Source organism: Podarcis raffonei, chromosome 15 (assembly GCF_027172205.1).
Source record: "Podarcis raffonei isolate rPodRaf1 chromosome 15, rPodRaf1.pri, whole genome shotgun sequence".
Taxonomy (NCBI): Eukaryota; Metazoa; Chordata; class Lepidosauria; order Squamata; family Lacertidae; genus Podarcis; species Podarcis raffonei.
In genome coordinates this window covers 1,836,290-1,858,482 of record NC_070616.1, presented here as the reverse complement: position 1 = coordinate 1,858,482, position 22,193 = coordinate 1,836,290, and the positions used below count along the sequence as shown (strand labels likewise).

The 22,193-nt window shown below is 47.6% G+C and overlaps 1 protein-coding gene across 2 annotated transcripts in view; it reads right to left on the bottom strand.

Annotated features, from left to right (window-relative positions):
- The window catches only part of TAOK1 (TAO kinase 1), a 57,437-nt gene that overhangs the window by 9,711 nt on the left and 25,533 nt on the right, over positions 1-22,193 (bottom strand). Inside the window, exons 3-16 of one of the 2 annotated variants that reach the window (XM_053366748.1) lie at positions 21,223-21,294; positions 17,288-17,389; positions 14,208-14,253; positions 13,421-13,517; positions 11,129-11,242; positions 9,956-10,047; positions 8,592-8,685; positions 8,134-8,215; positions 6,818-6,985; positions 5,633-5,836; positions 5,353-5,490; positions 3,852-4,121; positions 2,995-3,123; positions 1,644-1,847 (exon numbers count right to left, since the gene is read on the bottom strand). In XM_053366748.1, the coding sequence (XP_053222723.1) occupies positions 1,644-1,847; positions 2,995-3,123; positions 3,852-4,121; positions 5,353-5,490; positions 5,633-5,836; positions 6,818-6,985; positions 8,134-8,215; positions 8,592-8,685; positions 9,956-10,047; positions 11,129-11,242; positions 13,421-13,517; positions 14,208-14,253; positions 17,288-17,389; positions 21,223-21,294 (1,812 nt within the window). The remainder of the gene's footprint in view (positions 1-1,643; positions 1,848-2,994; positions 3,124-3,851; positions 4,122-5,352; positions 5,491-5,632; positions 5,837-6,817; positions 6,986-8,133; positions 8,216-8,591; positions 8,686-9,955; positions 10,048-11,128; positions 11,243-13,420; positions 13,518-14,207; positions 14,254-17,287; positions 17,390-21,222; positions 21,295-22,193) is intronic. The other variant, XM_053366749.1, reaches the window with a different exon arrangement.

Below are 22,193 nucleotides of genomic sequence, written 5' to 3'. Positions count from 1 at the left end.
GCCCGAGGCAAAGGGTGCTGCCAGGGAGGGAAGGAAGGGGGCAGCTGTCCCCTCGTGGCCAGAGATAGATGGCCTCTGCACACGGGTATTCCATTATACTACTGCAGCTAAGAGCTGCCAACAGACTCAACTCCCATGAATGCACAATCACCCTTTTGGGAAAAATGGTATCTGAGCTACAAACCACACCCCTATCTATTGTTCTTCATCTTGTTTTTAAAGTACCGTATTTTTCGCACCATAGGGCGCACCGGACCATAGGGTGCACCCAGTTTTTTGGGGGGGAAATAAAGGGGGAAAAAATATTTTCCCCCCAGGCGCGGGGCTGGGGCGGGGGAAGCTCAAGCTTCCCCCGACCCCAGCCCCCAAACAGGCAGCTCTCTGCAAGCCGTGGGAGCGCTCCCACTGCTTGCTGAGAGGTCCGTGAAGCCTGGACGCGCTGAGCTCAGCGCGCGCAGGCTTCAGCATGCAGGCAACTCTCTGCAAGCAGCGGGAGCCCAGCGCTGGGCTCCCGCTGCTTGCGGAGAGGTGTGCGAAGCCTGGAGAGCATGAGGGGTCGGTGCGCACCGACCCCTCTCACTCTCCAGGCTTCAGCGAAAGCCTGCATTCGCACCATAGGACGCACACACATTTCCCCTTCATTTTTGGAGGGGAAAAAGTGTGTCCTATGGTGCGAAAAATACGGTACCTTATGCCATTTTATCTCACTTCACACTGCATCAATGGCTGTTGGCTATGAAGAGCTTTATAAATCTGAACAATTATGACTTGTGATCTGAGAAGGTACTTCTGAAATGTGGTCTGCTTCTGCCCATCCTAAAACGTAGCTATTTTACTCAACCACCAATCTCGCTGCTCAATCTGTAATGGCCATTGCTTCCATTTTTAAGTTTACCTATCCTTTCACAGTTTTCCTCCAACCCTGATCTGCAGTTGGGCTGGTTGTTTTGATTATTGCTGTACAGAGCCCTGAACTCTTTGGACAGAGGTCAAGTCAAACCTTCAGGATCACCTTACCCCATATATGCTCCCTCGACCCCTTCAATCAGCAGATCCAGCACTGTTACAGGTGCAACACCCTATCTGCATCCGTAAGAACTTGATATTTTAATGTGGCAGCACCCACACTTTGGAACTCCCTGACTGTTGTTATCAGGCAGGTGCCTTCATCGTATTCTTTTTGGTGACTTCTAAGACAAGCCTATCCAGATATCTAGAACGCTGCTGCATGGTTTAATCTGTTTTTAGTTTAATAACTTTTCAAAAAAATAAATTATTCTTGCTGGTTATGATAACACTATTGTTTTATCTGTTTAGTAAACCACTCTGTTTCGTTTTGTTTTTTTACAATCAAGCAGCGTATAAAGATGGAGGACTCGGGAAATTTAAAGTCCTTCTTCACACAGTGCATAGCTAAACTGTGGAACTCAGTCCTGCAGGAAGCAGTGATGGCCACCCACTTGGGTGGCTTTAAAAGAGGATTAGACAAATTCATGGAGGAGGAGAGGGCTATTGATGGCTACTAGCCAAGGTGGTTACGCAGAGGCAGCAATGCTTCTTTGCTGGTTTCCCTTTGGGTACCCTATTTGGCCACTGTGAGAAAAGGATGCTGGGCTAGATGGGTCATGGGGCCTCCTACGCACCTCCCGGACAAGGTCCTGCTCCAGGTTGTGGCGCCCCAGCAGCATCCGCCGTTTGAAGCGGCGGCACTCCAGCTCCAAGTACTGCCGCTGCCGCCGGAGCAGGTTGGCCTCCTCCTCCGCCTGGAAGTGCTGGATGTTCTCCTTCTGCTTGGACAGCCACTCCTGCTTCTCCTTCTTGGGAGTGCTCTGGTTCTCATTCAGCTCCTGGAAGAAAGAAGAGCAGGTGGTCTCCCGTCACAGGGGGCAGGGCTCAATGCAACGTCATGGGAGGGGAGCTGCCTGCTGCCCCACCTGCTGCCCTTGGAAGCCCTAGAAGAATAATCTGCTGCAGGAGGACTGTGAGCAACGTGATGGGAGGGGCTGTTTCTAGGACCAAGGTGAAACTGTAAAGCTCCCTTGCTGTTTTTGCTATTGGCTGGTGGATGTTGCTTAAGGAATCTTGTTATATCTAGTACTGAGGGTTTGGGGTTTTTTTGTATGGTATTGTATTTGTTATTGTGTTGTTTTGCTATATTATTATGACATTGTTTCTGTTTTGAAATGCACTTCTGTTTTGTCATAAACTGCTCTGTTTGTGGGAAAGCAGCATACAAATGAAATGAATAAATAAATAAATAAAATGAGTTAGCTTGGCTTGTAGGAAGATGGGAGAAGGGGAGAAGGAGAGAAGGCTCCTCTCTATCTGCATCCTTTGGTATTGCAAGGAGTGCAGAGATAAGGGCACACACAGTTCAATGGAACAGAGAAGCAGCAAGAAGGGGACATTCTGCCAACGGAGGGTTCCCTGCCATCGTGGACACTCAGGATAAAAACATCTATGGGGACAGAGGAATCATTGCTGGAGGACAGGCCTTCCTTTCCACAGGCACAGCTTGTAATAGGCAAATTTCTGCATGAGTGGCTGAGCTAGACCAGGTACAATATTATAGGAATGCCAGCAGTGACATTGTCCCAGAAAAGAGAAGGGTTTTAAAAATTTGGGTTTTAGGACAATGCAAGAGTCAAACCTCTATAAAACAAGACAAGCACCCTGTTCCATCCTGGGTTTTGACAGTTGAGGTGCATGTTTTTTATTTTTAAGGTTGCAAGTTGTTTTTAAATGTTGTTTTTAATGCTTTAACCTGCCCTGGGACCTTAAGGTGAAGGGCAGGTAATAAATAAATCAACAACTGCCACCACTATTTCAAAAGGCCCTGCTAAACAAAAGTGCTAGTGATCACAAGCGTCTTGAATAATTGTCTTAATTGTACAAAAAGGCAAACTTTTTCTAACTGCCAATCAGACCAGTGACTGGATGAATGCTCTTTTGCTGCCATCAGCCCCCCCCCCTTTTCTAAGAGATGAGCTTTACCTCTTTGAGCTGCTCCTTGCGCAGTTTATACTCTCTTTTCTGGGATTCCAGGAAGCTGTTCAGCTCTTTCTTCTGCTGGGCTTGAATGTGCTGCTGAAACTTCTTCTCTTCGTTGGCCATGATTTTCGCCTACCCAGGAGAAAAGGCCCAGGAGAGAGTGGTAAGCGGCTCAGGGGGCAACCAAGGGCAACAGTGTCTGCATCGTCAGACATGCTTGAAATGCAGAAACAGTAACACAGGCCTGCCTATTCACACACAGACACTCTGGACAAGAGCAGAGAATGCATTAAGCCAACCTCTGCTAGCCCGGGGCCCTCCAGCTATTTTGGAAAACTCCCACCAGCCCTTTGGCTCCTGGACCAAGTTCAAGGTGCTGCTATTAGTATAGAAAGCCCTTAACAACTTGGGACCAGCTCACCTACAAGATTTCCTTACCCCATATAATGGTACAGGTGCCACATAATACCCGTTCTGCATTTGTAAGAACTCGAATCTTTTAGTGAGGCCTCACCCACACTTTAGAACTCCATGCCTATTGATATCAGGCAGGCACCTTCACTGTCCTCTTTTCAGCACCTACGAAAACATTCCTACCCAGATGTTTAGAAAGTTGATGCGAGTTTTAATCTGCTTCTAGTCTACTGTCATTTTAACTTTTTGAAAGTCTTAAAGCAGTAAAATGATCAACAATATATATTTTCTGGGGTAAACCTCCTTGAAGTTTTTCATTTAACAATCAAGAGGTGTATAAACTTTATGACATAAAACAAAGAAAGAAAAACATTTGGAGGGCACCAGGACGAGCGGAGGCCACGTTAGGCTTTATCTTATGGCGCGTCTGTGTTGCCCAACCTTACCGGAGAAGCTGTGCGGAAGCAGCTGCCCCCTACCTCCTTCTCCATTGCTGCCTGGTGCTTCTTGATGAGCTTCTCCATCTCGGCCGCAAAGTTGTTGCGCTGGGTCTCCAGGTCCTTGTCCAGCCGTAGGCGGTGCTCATCCATCTCGGCCTTCAGCTTGTTCTCCAGAGCCATCAGCTGCTTCTGGTGCTGCCGCCGCATCCGCTTGTAGCCGGACATCTGCTCCCGGAGCTCCGAGTCTTGCTCGTGCTCCTGCATCTGCCTCGTCACCTGCAGGGAGGACGGGGAAACAGACCACAGCGACTCAGAGGAGGAGACGTTTCCCAAGGCACGTGAGCGCAGGCCTATGGGCTGCACAGCTCAGTATTAAAACACATCCTTGGCATGCAAAGAAGAAGAAGAAGAAGAGTTTGGATTTGATATCCCGCCTTTCACTCCCTTTTTAAGGAGTCTCAAAGCAGCTAACATTCTCCTTTCCCTTCCTCCCCCACAACCAACACTCTGTGAGGTGAGTGGGGCTGAGAGACTTCAAAGAAGTGTGACTGGCCCAAGGTCACCCAGCAGCTGCATGTGGAGGAGTGGAGACGCGAACCTGGTTCCCCAGATTACGTGTCTATCGCTCTTAACCACTACACCACACTGGCTCTCAAGAAGTGTCAGGTTTGATGCCTGGCAGCATCTCCCAGGTATGAAATCCTGGAGAGATGTTGCCACTCCGTGTAGATGGTACTGAGCTGGATAAACCAACAGTCTGATTCCGTATTAGGCATATTCCTAGGTTCCTATTAAATCAGCCCTTAACTCATGAGGACTAGAATCTTGTTGTATCTTTAGGGGAAGATACATAGCTCAGCAGTGGAGCCCCTATTTAGTCTGCAGAAGGCCCCAAGCTCCATCCCTGGCATCTCCAGGTACGGCTGGGAAATACCTTTTATTTGAAACCCTGGAGAGCTGCTGCCAGTCAGTGTGAACAGTACTGAGCTAGGTGGACCAATGGTTTGACTCTGTCTAAGGCAGCTTTCTATTTCCCTCTTTCCTTCCTATGTCAGCTGAAGGAATTGTTATGGGGAATATTGGGGGGACCCCTCAGCTAGCAAGCATCTAGAAAAGCAACGTGTTAGAGAAGCAGATCTCCTCCTCCTTTTGCAAAAAAACCCCCAAAAACATTTTATATTAAAAAACCAAGCAAAACAGCATTTTTCTCAAGTTTGAACATTATCATTGTGTTCATGTTACAGGACTTTCTTGCAGGATAAGGAGTCTGATACAGCTGCCCATTAAACGTAATGGAAAGGTTTCTACTAACCCCCCCCCCCCGAAATTTGCTTTGCCCCTTGTTTTTGCTAAGCTGGCCACTGAAGTATGGCTGTTATGAGTTGAATCTAATGTTACTCAGAGCAGGCATTACAAATAATAATTAAACCCCCCCCTGAAAAGCCCCAAGATGACACTTACTTAGCCAAGGGCCTAACCTGCTCCACAAAGAGAGAGTTGAACCTACCAGCGACGCTGTGCGTATAGTAGCAAAGTGCTCTCGGTTGCGGTAGTGGGATCTGTGGCGAGAGACTTGGGGTGGAGACACTTGGGGTTCCGACGCTCTCGATCGGGGGTCCGGATCCTCCCTGTAGTTTTCTTCCTCCTTGGGAGGAGGAGGAGGAGGAGGAGAAGAAATATCAGCGGGGCTGATTGATTAAAAAAGAAACCTCTTGACCCTTTTGGCTCCAGGTGGGCCATGGGAAGAGACACAGATCATGCCCTCTCCCGGCTGCTGTATGAATTACCGGCTTCAAGTGGATGACGGAGCTGTTGGACATCACCGTGTGGTCACCCTCCATCATGTCCAGCTCGCTCCTGTCGTCCGAGGCATCTGGAAGACTATTAACACTACTGCTTTGGCTACTGGCACTAATGGACATGCTGGGGATGGACTGGTTGCTCCCGACGCTGTTCACTGTTCCCGTCCGGCCCATGCCGTGGTCTTGCTCCTGAAGGGAAGAGGGGAGAACATCACAGAGGGTTGTTAGCAGGGCAACCCACTGCAGCTGTAACATGAGAATCGTTGTCAGTGAGGCGGCAGCACTTAGATCTCTTCCCTGCTGAATGTTCAGCTTTACAGGTAGCCAAGGAAAGACCCCTGAGTCTTTTGGGGAAATAAAATGTCACATGGGTCTGCCAGACATTAGCCAGTTTCACAAACTAGGCAGGTGTTTGTGGACAAGAGCATCAGGGTTAAGACATGGGTTCAAATTTCTTTGCTTGGCTAGCCTCATACAGAATGCTCAGTTCTTGATCTCGATCTTACAGGGAAAGAAATCTAAAGGATACTTCAGACCTCGTTAAATACCCAAGAAAGAAATCATGTGGATAAGTTGTACAATACTGAGAATTGTATCAAGAGCAGCACTTACAGTTGCAAACACACACAAACACACACACTGCTTTTTGCCACAGATGATAATCCAACAGGCTTGGATTTAGCAATGCTCTCTTTCCAAAAGTTACCAGAAAGGAATGTTCTGCTACAATTTTAAAACACGACTCTTGCAAACGAGCAGCATCTAATTGCGGCCATTTCAGGCAATCTTCACCCAACCTGGTGCCCTCCAAGTGTCTGGGATTACAAGTCCCTTGGGTTCCAGCACTGTGCTGCCTGGGGCTGGTGGAAGCTGTGGTTGAAAACGCCCAGAGAGCTCCAGGCTGGGTGAAGGCTGTGCTTGCCAAACTGCAGGAGGAGGAAAGCCTTGTTGCATGATGGAAGGGAAGGCCGTGGCTTGACAGCCGAAACTGCAGAGGGCAGTTTATGGTGGACATATCCCAAGATGCAGGTTAAGCTCAGATGGAGATATGAATGGGCTGCTGGGAAAGAGGACCGTGGTGGCGATGCCAGAAGCAAGCACCACACAGTGATGAGCAAAAGGCTGGTGAAGAATTCCTCCCCACCCCCCAAGCCCAGCCTCTGCTTCTACCTCCTCCTCCTCCTGGGTTTCCACCGCGGGACCGTTGTGCGCCTCCTGGAAGAGGAGTTTCTTCATCTTGCGATACTGAAGATTGTCCAGTTCTCTGACTGCATCCTTTGTTCTCTGGATCAGGTCTATTAACACTGTCTCAGGGCGCTCCCGGAGGACAAACACGTGCTGCAGCAGAAGACACAAGCGGGCAGGGGAGTGTCAGTGCCCTGTGACCTCAGGCTCTGCCCACAAACCACAGCATGCCATGGCTACAGGCAAAGCGTTCTCCTGGACTGGGAAAAGATATAGGTGCCGACTGCAGAGATGGTCTGGCAAGGCTTCCGTCAGTCCGAAGCCCAGGGAATCCCTTGCCTGGCAAAGGCCTGTGGGAAGCTGCATGCAGAACTGCTCAACTGGAGGGTCCCAGGCAGAGAGACCTGGCACTCGAGTTCCAGTATGTTTACTCCCTGTTTAGATAAAAGCTCACCACCACCAGAAACTCTAGCTATGATTCTATGACTTAGGATGTCTGGAAGTGCAATATTGCACTGGGTCAGTCCATAAAGGAAAAAGAACCTCAGAGATCAGCTGATGGCAGAGAACACGATCCAGGTAAGCCACTGCCAGTTGGAGCAGCTTCAGGATAAGGCAGCTCCATGGGCTTTGCTTAAAAATAAATGTAAGTAGAGAAAGCATCTTTGCAGTGAAGAAGAACTACCATCAATAGTGAACAACAACACCCCCCGCCCCGGTTTACTGGTACTTGCTGCTGTCTGTCAGCAGAGCTAATGAAATTAGATCTACAGGGAAGATGGGAAGGAGAAACAGAATGGCCTTTTCAAAGCAGCAGGCGACTTGTACACAATCTGTGTCAGGGGAAGGAAAAACATGGGAGAAGTAAGATGGGAAGCCTGCTTGCACGCATGTGTGGTGGTGGGAGGACTACATATAAAAGAAACACACACGTGATGTAAATAGATGAAGAGGGGAAAGGTAGATTGTTTGTTAACACATAATAGGTTTTCACACAACTCAAAGGTGTAAGGAGGCCGCGAACCGGTATCAACATATGAAGATGGGAAGCCCCAAGAATGAGAGGCCTGACAAGTTTGCTAAGAGGAGGGATGGAGGAATGTTGAAAGGTTAACTTACAAGGCTCAGAGTGCTGACCATCAAGTCACAAAATAGCTAGGTTCTGCTAGGCTTTGGGAGAAAATGGTACGTGAAAAACATGGAAAGACAAGACTGAAAGGGTAACCAACATGTGCGATTCTAATATTGGGGGGGGGGAGGGGGTTTGCTGACAGATCAAGAATAAAGGAAGTCAAGCTAACCTTCAGGAGCTCCTCCGATGTAGGCCTGTCTTGGGGGATTTTCTGGAGGCAAGAATCTACAAAGTTTCGAAAATAATCAGACCTATAAAGGGTAAGGGAAAACAGAAGTTTTCAACTATTGTTTAGTCAAGGGCACAGCTGCCTTTTTCGCCCATGTCAACACATCACTTGCACAGGATCATCAGAGGAAACACAGCAGCCGGGACCGAGAGACCAGAAGCCACTGCGGAAATTGGACGCACAGGAGAGGCAACCACCCACCATTACAATTTGACATGGCAAATGCTGCTCTCAAGAAAGCATTGCTGTGATGGATCTAACATTTCATTTTTGCTCAGATAAATAAATAAATCACCAAGGTGCTGACTTATAAGCCCATTTAGGTATGTTGATCCCGAAACCCAGACAACTGACCCCAAAACGTGTCGCAACCTCTCCTCCTTCGGGCATTCACTCACCATTCATTGGACTGGAGTGTAGGGGATTCATTCTGCGCTATGTGATATAAGGCACTCATTGCGTTCATATTAAACAAGGGAGGCTTCCTTTCCGCTGCACAGAAAGAAAAAAGTGTTTGCTTAATGGAGGGGGAAGCAACTGGTGGCGCCCCAGCCGGACTGTGCCTGATCCTCGACAGAACCAGATAGAACGAGGTCACTTGCACCTGCCAAACCCTCCCGCTCCTCACTGCAGCAGAGGGGTAAATACCATGACTGTTGCACTTTCAATGGCCAAACGAGCCACCCAAATGCCAAAGGGGTCGGGGGGGGGGGGCTTCTCCAAACTGATGAATGTTTTGCACAGTCCTACCACTGACATATCTGCTTTCTACCAAATCCTTTTTTTAAAGCCACCAAAGAAATCGCTGTCTCTTATGTCAGAAATTTCCACAGTTTAACTAGAAGCTGTGTGGAACTCTAACCCCAAATTCTAATACAGTGGACCCTCTAGTTACATACCACTCTGGATACGTAACTTTCGGGTTACAAATGCGACAAACCCAGAAGTGAATACTTCTGGCTTTTGCTGCGCATGCATGAGCAGAAGCACTCAAATCACGCTGCGCGCATGCACAGAAGCAGTGCCCCTGCATATGGACTTTTTGGGTTGCGGACAGACCCCCGGAACGAATTTAATTCATATCCGGAGGGTCCACTGTAATATGAATGAGGAAAGTCTCTTTCTGTTCTCCTCCTCCACCCCAATTCATGAACCTCTCCCCTGGATCCAAATTATCTTTTCTTTTTAAAAGACCCAAGTGCTCTATTATTTTTCTCCAAAGGGGGAAAATGCTCCAGCCCTTGGTCAACTTTGGTTGCTTCTTTTTCTATCTTTCTCAGTTCCAAAATAATCTTTTTAGATGGGGCAAGACATAATTTAGCACCCGTGTTGCTGAAATACAAGAGGCCTCATCACTACTGGCATTCTGCCGGCTCTTGAAGACATACCTGTTTAGACTGCAATCCTCTTGATTTCCTGACCTGAAACTCCTCATCTAATCATTTTAACTGCTGTTTTAAACTGCTTTAATTATTATGCTGCTTTAGTGGGTTTGTTTTATTGGACAGTTTAATTATGGGTGCTTTTTAATGTTTTGATGAAATTGTTTTGTTGTGTATTTTAGTTCTGTGGGGATATATTTTTGTAAACGGTTTTACACTTGTAAAACCACTTAGAAGCCATTTTGGCAAGCAAGCAGTATATTATTATTATTAGTAGTAGTAGTAGTAGTAGCAGCAGCAGTAGTAGTAGCAGCAGCAGCAAAAAATGTACAACTTTTGACTGGGAGAAGTCAGAACTCGAACAGGCAGACATGGCCTACCTAATTCAATACACGTTATCCCAAGTGACCACACGTCGACTTTACCATCATATTGCCCTTCATCCATGGCTAAAATCACTTCCGGGGCCATCCTGAAGAGAGAAAAATTAAGGTGCTTAGCAGATCCACTCACCAAAATCCTTGACCATTTCTGCCTTGCCCTTTAGGATGAAGACTAACACTGACTACTAACCAACACTAACTAGCCTGAGGTGTAGAGAAAACAATACAGAATATGAGTATATCTGGAGGCCTGGGGTCCCAAGGATGCTACGTAGTTGCTTGAGGAAACCCAGTATGAGGTGGGAACACAAGCAGGGCTGAGGGCTCCTGAAACGGCAGAGCAGGGAGAGAGAGAGAATATATGTCTTGCATGTGGATGTTCTCTTATCGTCCTCTTCCTCCACATCATTTTCTTGAGTCACTTAATCTTCACCAGGAGAAGGGAAAGGAGAAATGAGGATGGGCCAGAGAAAGATGCAATGGCAACTTGGTGTCCCTTGGGACTGGTAAGGTGGAAGGCAGGATGACTGACAGCAGGTGGAGCGGGTGGCGCTGTGGGTTAAACCACAGAGCCTAGGGCTTGCTGATCAGAAGGTCGGTGGTTCGAATCCCTGCGACAGGGTGAGCTCCCATTGCTCGGTCCCTGCTCCTGCCAACCTAGCAGTTCAAAAGCACGTCAAAGTGCAAGTAGATAAATAGGTACTGCTCCGGCGGGAAGATAAATGGCGTTTCCGTGCGCTGCTCTGGTTCTCCAGAAGCGGCTTAGTCCTGCTGGCCACATGACCTGGAAGCTGTACGCCGGCTCCCTTGGCCAATAAAGCAAGATGAGCGCCGCAACCCCAGAGTCGGCCACGACTGGACCTAATGGTCAGGGGTCCCTTTACCTTAAGTATATATTAGGTCTTACTCAGTATAAGGCTACCTTCTATGTTCCTATCCAGTCTTCATAAGCTATTTCAGGAAGTACTAAAGGGTGACAATGTGCTGGCAAGTGGAAAACGACTCATTGCTAGACCCCAATATTTATACTCTGGAATGACAGACCTGGCATTGAAGTAATCTCCTTTCCAGCCCACTTTAAGGGTCATCCAGAAATCTGCCGTGCATGTAAGACCATTAACTGCAAAACGTTAACTCCCACAGCAATACCAATGCTGAAGCCTCCCTTACCAATATGGTGTCCCCACAAACGAGTTGGCAGGAGATGCTATGGAAGCAGATCCGAAGTCAGCGAGTTTCACCTGGCCTGGTTCCGTCAGTAGGATGTTTCCTGCCTTGATATCTCTGGGGAACAAATAGAAGTCAACATGCCACACTTGTTTGCTGGCCCCAACACAGGAACAGCCAAACTGCTGCTCTGCCACCCTTCACGGATCTTGTAGGACTACAACGCCCAACATCCCACACTTGCTGGGACTCGTGAGTTATAGTGCAAAGAATTTGGAGGGCACTATGTTGGCTACCCCTGCCATTAAGAGATTACCATATTTTTCGCCCTATAGGACGCACTTTTTCCCCTCCAAATATGAAGGGGAAATATGGGTGCGTCCTATGGGGCGAATGCAGGCTTTCGCTGAAGCTTGGAGAGCGAGAGGGGTCAGTGCGCACCGACTCTCGCTCTCCAGGCTTCAGGAACACATCCGCAGCCTAGGCAGCCCTGCGGGAGGTCCCGCAGGGATGTCTAGGCTAGGGATAGCAGCCTGCTTCCCGGAGCATCGGGCGCCCTGAAAGCAGAGCACCCAGCGCTTCGGGAACACATCCGCAGCCTAGGCCGCCCTGCGGGAGGTCCCACAGGGATGTCTAGGCTGCGGATAGCAGCCTGCTTCCCAGAGTGTCGGGCACCCTGAAAGCAGAATGCCCGGTGCTTCGGGAACACATCCGCAGCCTAGGCAGCCCTGCAAGAGTTCCCCGCAGGGCTCCCCACGCTGAGGATAGCAGCCTGCCGCCTGGTGCGTGGGGCACCCTGAAGCAGAGCGCCCTGCGCGCCGGACATACATCCGCAGCGTGGGGAGCCCTGCAGGAGTTCCCCGCAGGGCTCCCCATGCTGCGGATAGCAGCCTGCCGCCCGGCGGGCAGGACGCCCTGAAGCAGAGCGCCCCTCGCGCCGGGCAGACATTGGCCAGCCCCACAAGCTCGGGGGACAGCAGGGAGGCGCAGCGCCGCCATCCCGCTGTTCCTCAACCTGGTTCGGTTTCCCCGACCTGCTTTTGGGGGGGAAATAAAGGAAAAAATGTTTTCCTTTATTTTCCCCCCAAAAAACTAGGTGCGTCCTATGGGACGGAGCGTCCTATGGGACGAAAAATACGGTGCATACAAACACAGCTGTAGTAAAGAAGGAAGGAAGCACTAGCATGAACAACAGGACCAATGAACCCATCCTGTGTCCACCCTGTTGTGGAGCCTCAAAGAAAACCATGAGGTGGCAGGCTTCCTGTTGGAGCATCTGGTTGGCCACTGTGAGGGTGTTGAACTAGACAGGTTGCCAATCGCGTGGCCCAGGACATGGGCTCTTCTCATATCCTTCAAAGTCACTGCAGGCTCAGGCTGCCAGTAAAGCTTAGAGGGTCATACCTAAGTAAATTATACTCAAAGCAAACCGACCTGAAATTAAAAGCCCTGGGCAAGTCACACCTATCCATTTCAATGGTCTATTCTAATGAGTACGATACAACTTAGTGCGTGGATACAACTTAGTGCGTGTTGTGTTTATTTTCTGATAAATCAACCCCTTGTTTACATTGATCAGTCTGGACACAGATCCAGCTCCAAGAGCCTTCTGGCGGTTCCCACACTGCAAGAAGTGAAGCTACAGGGAACCAGGCAGAGGGCCTTCTTGGTAGTGGCACCCACCCTGTGGAATGCTCTCCCATCAGGTGTCAAGGAGATGAGTAATTATATAACATTTAGGAAACATCTGAAGGCAGCCCTGTATAGGGAAGCTTTTTAAGGTTTAAAGTTTTACTATGTTTTTATATATGCTGGAAGCCACCCAGAGTGGCTGGGGTACAAATAAATAAAGAAATTGTTGTTGTTGTTGTTGTTGTTATTATTATTATTATTATTATCATCATTATTATTATTATTATTAGCAAAACTGCAGCTCCTCATATCTGCCTGATGTACTGAAGAAAGTTGAGTTGGGTTTTTATCACCTTATTTGCTAAATTTTTTGACAAAGGCAGTGGTAGTTGGGGTCTTTATAGCACCCCATGAAGACTCTAGATCTGCACTGGGGAATTTTAACGCATAACACACAGTGACCTGTACACAAGCGCACCCCTATCCCGTGTATGTGTCTGCCCTATTAAGTCAAGTCATCACTGCAGGTTCTCTGTACACTTGGCGAAAAAAGAGGGAAAGCCACCCCATTTAGAAAACCACAAGCTTTTTGCCCAGAGAAACCACAAAATGCAGGTGAAGTTCAAGCAGGCACCACTGGCGATGTCGTGAGGAAGGACTTACCTATGGATCATGTTGTGAGAATGCAAGTATGCTAAACCTTGGAGAGCACCGTGGGTAATTGCAGCAATTTCCAGCTCTTGCAATGGCTTTTTATGGACTTGAGGAAAGAGAAACTCAGTTAGCAAAACAGGAAGGGACGGGCTGAATATGCACGCTGCTGACTTGACCAGGCCCGTAAGGTAGGCGACAACACAGAGAGGGCCAGGTGGATTTGGGAACCAGACAGTCTGCCGTGTGCCCTGAGATGAACTCAAGAGCCAGCACAAGTTACTTTATTGCCTGTGTTTCCCCAAATATCAGTTTGACAATCAGCATCCAATCTGTCAAACACATCACAAGCCTCCACAAACGAACAAATGAGCAAAAAGGTTGTAAAAGGTTAACCTCTCCCCAGCCACTATCAGGGGTTCTCACATAGCAGCACAATGGAAGCTCACCTTTCAAGTGCTTCACCAGGCTACTACAAGGAAGCATCCAGCATTTTAAGAAGGTAGTGTGGTGGGCCTTGCCCCCTTACAAAATTGTTTTGTGGGTTTACATCCCTTTGCTGAGCAGCCCCAGGCAGAGGCCACCCAATCAGGGCCAAAGACTCTATGTAACCAAATAGGGGGAAGTTGCCTGATTGGGGAAGGGACTGGTGAGGGGGAAACGGCAGAAAAAGACCATCAAGTTTTGAAAAATTGGCTCCATAAAATACACCTATGGGGCATTCCAGGGGATCTCCTTTTTCCTCCCTTTCACACAGCATGGGATCACCTGGCAATCAAAGGGACTGAGAGGAACATACCTTCTAATAAATCTGATGCTGATCCTAAACAGTATTCCATAACAAGCTGTATAGGGCAGAAGGGGGGGGAAGTGTTAGTAAGTGCTTCAAATGGCAAGGGTAGCACCCCCAACACCCTAAAACAGGGTCTGATGACAACCTGCTCCTCAGACAGAACCCCACCACCCCCACATTCCTCAACAGGCTATCCATTAGCTTTATTTGGACCGACCCTCTCCAGTCTTTCCCCACGGCTTCTGTACTGGGTAGCCATACAGAGGTAGCCTGTCTCCGCCAGCAAGTTTCCCTCAAGGTGTCCCAAAGAAATGTGTCAGCAGGGCCCCGACTGTCAACCTCCGATGACTGGGAGGAGCCTTTGCCCACCTGTCCATTTGACTGAGGAACAGCATTGCCAAAGTTTTAAAGTATCTCACAAAATGCACGTTTATCCTGATCTTCAGGAACATGACCCCTCTCCCTCCTCATGTTGATTGCTATTTATTTTGTGTTTCACAATTGGCTCCTATGAGGCATCCTGAACTCATTTCCAGGATTTATATGGACAGTTACATGCACAGAAAACCAACTGCATATATGAAAAATATTTTTTTTAAAAACAACCCAGATTTAAACATAAGAACAGTTTAAAAGAACAGCAGCACATAGAGATAAAACCCACTCCATCCCCAAGACAGACACTAACTGGGATAAAGGTTTCAGAAAGCTTGTCAAAAGGGGAGGTGTCTTTTGCAGAAAAGGTGCCTATGGGATCTGCATCTGCAAGAGCGTTCCAAAGGGCAGGTGCCACCACGCTGAAGGCCCTGTTTCAAGACTGTGCAGAATGGAGCTCCTGATAGGACGAGACCTGCGGGATGCCAACTCCTGCTGAGTGCAGTGAACTGTTGTGTGTGTAAGGAAGGTATCCTGACCCCAAGCTGATATTTTTATTTATTAAATTCACATCTCACTCACAGGAGGAAACTACAGGAGGAGGATAGTGCTCTTATGCTTGGGGTCCTGCTTGCATTTGGTTGCCCTTGTGAGAAGGATGCTGGATCTGATGGGCCATTGGCTTGCTCCAGCCAGGCTCTTCTTCGGGTCTTACCTTTTGTGCCAAAGGAGCCCAGGGCTCCACTAACCCTAGGAAGCAGGCTTATGCCACACCAAAGGTCCTTCCCAGCCTTCTGCACAGCGCCTTTGTCCAGTGGAGATTCAGCAGACTGAAACTGGGGTTTTCAACATGCAAAGCTTCTGCTCTGCTGTCTGAGCTGTGCCTATCATCCCTAATCCAAGTGGGACTTCCTCTCTGAGGGACATTACAGACACAGGGATGCCAGCAACTGACTTTTGTTCTCAAAAGAGGCGGCTTATAATTTGGGTTTTGCACAAGTTGCCCCCTTTCCGTCAAAGCTGAGAGAACACATTTCTGTATTTCTTTTAGGATTTAAAATTCCAGAGGAATCAATAAATCTCCTATCACGCAGGCAGGGCATTATAACTAGAAATTCAGGCCAAATGGGAGAGAGAAAACTTCAAAGGCTTTTGGCTTAAGAGGGCAAGAAACCAGCTGAAAGTTTGGTCTCTTACGTGTCACGTGGGATTTAGTCAATCATCCAGAAGGCTCACTCACTAGCAGCCAGCTCCTGCAGATGTTTATGTAGAATCAAGACCCACTGATTTTTCGGGGTGGGGGGTTGGGGGGGTTGTTACTTCCAAATAAGTAAGCAACTGGACTGCAACTTTGGTTGAGAGCCTTGTTGGAGGAAGACTGAAAAGCTGCTTCCACATTTGCTTAAATTTGAACAAGGGCTAAAGGGGCACTTTGGACTAGAGGTTTCTAGGCACAACCACCCTGGTATGTTAGGATCCCAGAGCCTTAAAGTGAAGCTAGATGATGGTTTTATGGGGCACTGTGTAGAGCACGGGTGGGGAAATATATGCAGCCTTCCAGAGACTGCTGGAATCCCATCAGCCCTGACCACTGTCCATTCTGGCTTCTGGGAGTTGGGAGTCCTGAGACATCTGGAGAACCACAAGCTTTGGGAAGCCGATGAAAAGACCACAAAGGCCTTCCATATTGCAATTCTCAATAAAGAGTGGCCAAGAACTGGCCGAAAGCTAACGAAATATTTCATGAGCGATCTATACAATAGAGCAAATGTCTTATGCCGCTTCAGTTAGAGCAAACTCTTCTCATGAATGCCATAAATCTCATCAAAGCTTTGATGCTGCGTTTTGTTTTCAAGAGAGATGCCTGGTATGATAGGAATCTTGCTGGAGCTTTGAGTCTCAAGCAAGAGTAGAAGCAGGGAATGAGGCTGATGATAAAACCATGAAAGGGGGTAAAATAAAAGGTAAACAGCTATCTCTAACATACAGGGTCAAAATTTTCACAAGCCAAGGGTACCGGATGACAAGAGTATTGCCTCAATAATCCAGTCAATGCCTGCTAGACAAAGAAGTTTACAGAAGCTCAAAAGATCTCATATATATATATATATATATATATATATATATATATATATATATGTGTGTGTGTGTGTGTGTATGTATGTATATATGGCTGCCATATATACCCAGCAGGTCACTTCGTTCTGCAGGAGAGTTCCGCCTTAAGCCCCCAAAATATCAGAAGTTGGCTCTACAGTAACTCAGAGAAGGGCTTTTAGTGTGGCAGCCCCAAGTTCTGTAGAATGGCATGCCTGTAGAAAAATGACAGGCATCCACCATCTGAAGATGTTTTTGTTTAAACAAGCTGTCCCAGCTGAGTAAGTCAGTCCCTTTCTTGGACGCTCATTTTGCATTGTTTTTAAAATGTACCTGTGGTTGTCTTTTTGTACTGTTTTTAAAACTCACAGCTGTTTTTATGGTGTGTCTGTAGATCACCTTCAGATATATGTAAATGGCAATTCATACATTCATTCAATAGAATTGTAAACAACTTTCAGGAGGTAAGAACTGGGAAAAGGCAAGTGCTGGCGAAGGGTGTTGATTCAATACCTTCAGCCAGCAGACACACATTTCCTTTTTACACTGCTCAACACACACACACACACACACACACACACAACTCCACAAAGGGAAAGGAAAGATGTGCTTACCCATGCTGTATGCTCCCGCAAATAGCAGCCTTTGTATTCTATACTGTTTGGATGTTTAATTCTTTGTAGGAACTTGACTTCTTTAATGATATCCTGCCATTTCTACAAAAGGGAGAAAAGAAGGAGAAGGTCAAGCTTTACAGATGAGAGAAAATGTTTTTTGGGAATCGGAGGCAGAGGGCAGGTATGATCTGACCAGGACAAATACATAGGCAGATGACTAAGAAGATCAGAAGCAACAAGGCAGAGGAACGGCCACATTCCTCTTCAGCCACCAGCTGCCCTTCTCCATTCAAGAACAAGATACGTTTAAGGCTTTATGTTCCCCCTTTCAGCTGACCTTTATAAACTTAAGTTAAAACATATTTATCCATATTTCAACCCATATTTCAACCTGCCTTTCCTACTGACCCCCACTGCAGAACCACAGGGTAGGAACTTCTTTTTTTTTAGCCCAAGGGCTGCATTCCCTTATGGGTAACTTTATGGGGGGGGGGACCGTTTGCCAGTGGTGGGCAGGGCCAGAAGCAAACCAGGACGGAGTAACGGATGCAACCCTTTCCTTTGTAGAGCAGCCCACAATTCAGTCGGGCAAATGTCAGAGGTCGCTTCGCCCACACGTCTTTCCATCCTCCATCCAGGCATGCAAGAGGCATCGGCACAATTCAAAGACTCGCCCCAGCCGGGCGAACGCCGCTGAGGGCACAGAGCAATGCCAGTGAGGGGTGTATCCTAGGGAGACTCCCAACAGAGAAGCCTGGCATTTGCCACCCACCCCACCCCCAGGCCTGAGGTCCCCAACCACTGTGTTCTATCTTTCTTTGCACAAGTAGCCCCTAATGCAGCTGCTGACAGATACAGTGATTTCCACATGGAGACACAAGAGTTACTCTGCTGCACCAAGAGCTCTTGCCGAAGCAGGAGTGTTGTGGCACAGATGGAATTCGGAGGAATTTGGCCCTCTGATCAGCCACGTTGGCCCAAGGGGAAAAATTGACACAGAGGGAGCTACTAAACCAAGTGCATCAATTTTGTTGAATTAATTAAACTAAATTGTTTTAAGTAGATTTTGACTAAATGTGCAATCAATAGCTTCTCTTTTGAATTTTACAGTGTTATTATCTTCCTTAAAGGGTTGTGCAACCTGCTATTCTGAATAATTTCTTTTACAGGGTAGGAGGCACTGGGGATGAGTTTATGGAACCAAAGGGATGGTGGCCCAAAAAAAGTTTAGGAACCACTGCTTTAGCTGATCCTGAACTGAGCTGGTGTGTGTGTGTGTAATAGATGACCTCCAACTCTTATGACTGCAAGAACGGAGGAGAAGGTAGCTGCATTTCACCCTTCAGTGTTGCTGGCATGATGATTAAATGTAACTGCAACTTAAGCTGCCTTCTCTTTCGGCAAGAGAGGAGCAATCTAGAAAGAGTTTTTAAACTGTGTTTTTCAAAACAGACACACACCCGCCCACTGGAGACAATCCAGCCTTATTTCTGAAGCGGGCACCATGTGCTTCATTCATGTGAACAGAGTATTTATAGCCCAATAGTAATTAAATCAGCAGGATGAGAAACAGGTATAAATTAGACTTTCACCATTGCATGGTTAAACAAGATGCACAAGGCTTCAGGAACAGAATAAAAATGGAATGCGGGAGGCTGGTGTGGGGAAAACAGAGAAAGGACTCCTAGTTCTGCAGTACCTCAAGACGCAGGTAGGAGAAGGGCCACTAAAAGGCATTTTTACATGGCAGGTAGGCATCCTATTCTATATTCACCCTGAAGCGTTCAGCACCAGGGCAAGTTCAGAGCAGGCTGTGGTTGTTTTGTTTTGGTTTTTGTTTAAAAAATATAAGTCCTCACAGCCCAGATAGAGTGCTGTTGTGTGAACCCCCTGCTGGTTGCTGACACTCCATGTCACACACCTCTGCTTTTCTCCTTTCCCCTCTTGCAGTGATCACGAAGCCTCAGAAGCCGAATGGGCTTTTAATGTGCCAGGCTTCAGGGACAAGGCCAGCAAGAAGCAGCAACTAGGCTGTTCTGCCCTGGCCTTCTGCCCTCACCAAGCCTCAGAGCCTGCTGGCACCTGGGCACTTTAACTGCCGTTCTGAAAACATGTTCAGTTATTCCATAGTGAAAATAAAATGTTTTAACAATAACTGATCTTTGGTGCACAGGATGCGCCCCCATTCTACTGACAGTCCTGAATAAATAGCTCTGTTCTGTTAAGGCAGAAGTAGCAAACCTCAGGCCCTGCACCTCACCAGCCCTGTTTTGCACCCTCCTTGAGTGTTCTTGTCTGGCTGGACTGTGTCCTTAAACACTGATAATGCATCTTGCTTGTCTGGACAGAGGACGGAGGGTGTGTATGTGTAGAAAGCAGCCTATGGTTCAAAAGTAGAAGTTTACATTTGCAGCTCCACCCACCACCACCATGCGCCCCCCTCCCAGAAGATTTCCATAAAGGGAATGCAGCCCTTAGGCTGAAAAGCAGGCAAGGGAAGCTTCTGTTCATACAAAATCCAGACAGGACTGCAGTTCTTGAAACACAGCATAACATTAAAATCTCCACACTTCCTTTCAAACATGAAACTAAAGGGTCTTCAGCCAAGGATCTAGAGCTCAAGCGGATCTAGGGTTGCCAGGAGAGTGGGTGACATTCCTAACCTCCAAGGCTTGCTCTTGCTGGTAGCACTCAAAGCCGACCTTAATCTGCCTGGCCTGCAATTTTCCCACGCTCACACCGTTTCCCCACTGTATCTTTCTGAAGTTCCTTGGGACGGATTTGTTCAAAGCAAAGAGCCAGGAAGGGAGAGAGGAGCTTCTGCTTGATCTGCCTTTGATTAAATTCTGCAGGCAAGCAAGCTCTGCTGTCTGAGCTGGTGCCTCTGCTGCATTCATGTCTACCATTCCTAGCAAGTTTTCTTTAGTTAGCTAGCCAGGCGATGGGGCTTTGGGTGTTTTGTTTTGAAGCAGAATTTTAGAATGGAATGTCGAAGGCCAAAGAGGAAAGCCAACGTGCGCTTAAGTCAGAATACCACAGCACTAGGTTCGTTTCAGCTTTTGCTACTGATGTTATAATAACATGCATTTTGCACAAAGAGGCCCTTTTTAGGTTGTAGGACAGCTGATCAGTCCCCGGCTAATTCAACAGGGAGAAGCAACAAGACTCAAGAAATCCCAGGAGTATCTCTTGTGGCACTTCTTTCCAACTTCATCGCTAAGGGTGCAATCTGGAAGGATGTGGTCATGCCTGCAAATAAAGCTTCCCTGAATGGCATTCAACTGATCCCCAAGAATCCCAGCTCCTGCGTAGGTTTCTGAAAGCACACTTCTACTCTTCATGATTGCAGATATAAAGTTTAAAGACAGGGGGAAAGGACCACTTAAAGGTTCAGGGATGAGGGCAGGAAAATGTTTCTTGTGTTCAGGGAAAGAACAATCTTTTCCACACTTCATCTCTCTGGCTCCCTCCTCAAAATTCCAAACACCGCAGGCCCCTCACCTGCTGCCTACCTGGATCCCTGAAGCCTTATTCTCCTCCCCTTCTAGCACAGACTGAAATTTCCCATTATGACAGAGTCCCCAGAGACACTGAATACTCAAAGATACTGGTTACTACTGCTCTCTATATTTGCTTTGTATTTTCATTCTGTGTGCGGTTCAACTAGTGAAATGTTGAAGGGAACATTCTGGAGAAAGAACCCCGAGGAGTTCCTGTCACCCCCAATGGTTGCAGAGCTTAAATCAGCCTCCCCTCCCACAGAATCTTGGTGCTGGACTACAACTCCCCTCACCCCTGACAATTAGCCATGTTACTGCTGCTAATGGGAGTTGTAGTCCAAAACCTGTGAAGGGCACCAGGTTGGCAGAGACTGGCTTGAATGAACTCACGTCAGCAGATGCAGCACAACCATTCACAAACGCCTCACGTACCTCGTTGGATTGCTTCCCACTGTAAGACATTTTCTTGATGGCCACCACTTCATTGGTGCGCACATCATGTGCCTGCAATGTACAAAACAAACAAACCAATAACCACAATGCTGTCACAGCGTTTATTCTGCTAGCAGAAGATCCCACCAAATTGAAATCCAACATATCAGGACTCAAACCCACAGTAGGTCTTGAAGCTGGAACATGGGGATGTTGGGGAATAAACTGTAGTCAGCACCCAGCACTGGTCAGAGGAAGGGAGCTTCCCAGTGAATGAGCTGTGCACTAGAGCAAGCAAGGCAAGCAAGACCTCTTGAATCCTGTAGAGTCTGCTGGGTCAGACTCACTTCCCAGCCTAAGCAGCAAGCTCTTTGCTGTTGCTGCTGCCAGTGCTAGCGATAGACTCCCTTTGCCTCTGCGAGGATCCAGGTCTGACAGCCGGCCATTTGGGAACCCCCTCTTGACCACAGGTGCCAATCAAGCAGCCCTAGCATGGCTCTGGACCTCTGCAGATGTGTCACACAATTAAAGCCTCCATAGGCAAAGCACACAACTACCGTCTCTGGCAATGACACCCCCTGAAGAAGGTGAGGAAGTGGGCTTGGCCTGGCAAGTAACCAGAAAGGACCAAAATGCGAAATGTCATTTATTGCAGGGTAGACACAAGAATCTGCATTACTGGCAGACTCCACGCAGTCTGAGTACTAACATGACGTAATGGCTGGGCAATACCTTATTCATGAGCCAGGGGTGGGGAACCACTTTTGATTTGGTGGGAGAACAGGGCTCAGTTAGAAGGAGCAAGTGAAGGCGCTGGAAAAGACTGGTCAACATTTTTGTCTAATTTGCTTAGCTCCTCATTCAAAATAAATATGATTAACAGAAGCCACATAAAGAGAAGAAAGCTTGAGGGTGGCCGATGCCAGAATGGATCCTGTATCCCTAATATTTTATGCCTGTATCCCTAATTT